The sequence below is a fragment of the Corvus brachyrhynchos genome, unplaced genomic scaffold, assembly GCF_000691975.1.
Source record: "Corvus brachyrhynchos isolate BGI_N302 unplaced genomic scaffold, ASM69197v1 scaffold200, whole genome shotgun sequence".
In the NCBI taxonomy this organism is placed as follows: Eukaryota; Metazoa; Chordata; class Aves; order Passeriformes; family Corvidae; genus Corvus; species Corvus brachyrhynchos.
In genome coordinates this window covers 5,410,292-5,410,900 of record NW_008236184.1, presented here as the reverse complement: position 1 = coordinate 5,410,900, position 609 = coordinate 5,410,292, and the positions used below count along the sequence as shown (strand labels likewise).

General features: G+C 63.5%; 1 protein-coding gene across 1 annotated transcript in view; it reads right to left on the bottom strand.

Annotated features, from left to right (window-relative positions):
* CALML4 (calmodulin like 4) overlaps nucleotides 1-609 on the bottom strand; it is a 4,234-nt gene that overhangs the window by 2,426 nt on the left and 1,199 nt on the right. Inside the window, exon 3 of the mRNA XM_017738548.1 lies at nucleotides 33-173. Within this exon, the coding sequence (XP_017594037.1) occupies nucleotides 33-173 (141 nt within the window). The remainder of the gene's footprint in view (nucleotides 1-32; nucleotides 174-609) is intronic.

The window sequence follows — 609 nt, the reverse complement described above, 5'->3', positions numbered from 1 at the left end:
CCATGTTTTTGGTGGCTGTGCCCGTGGCTTACCGATCCTGTGCAGGTGCAGGTGTCTCTGCACCTCCCCTGGCGTGGGGCTGGCTCCCAGGCACCTCATCACGGCCAGCAGCTCCGAGGCTTTGATCTTGCCTTTCTGCTTCTTGTCGTACAGGGAAAAACATTCCTTGAACTCTAATTAAAAACCGAAACTCGGTTACGCCATGTGAGATCCCATTGAGCCCCGCTCCCGCGGCCCGGCGGCCTTGGCAGGATTCCAGCCGGGATCTGGTGTCGGCTTCGGGGGTGGCTCCTTTCCAGGAGGGTGATGGGCACGGCGGGAGGACCCCGCCAAGTGTCAGGGGCAATTAAAGCCGAGCCTTGGGAATTGTGGCGCTAATTGGGGCCCTCCAGCCTTGGGAAGCAGGGCTGGGAGGGGAAGCGGGAAACGGGAGGATGTTGGTGAAAAGTGGTTTTCCTGCCTTCAGGGGGTAGGAGAGGGCGCTGAGGGAAAGCCTCGAGGACTGAGGGGGAGGATGCTGGAGGGGGAGGATGCAGGAGGAGGAGGATGCTGGAGGGGGAGGATGCTGGAGGGGGGGGGAGGGGGGGGGGGGGGGGGGGGGGGGGGGGG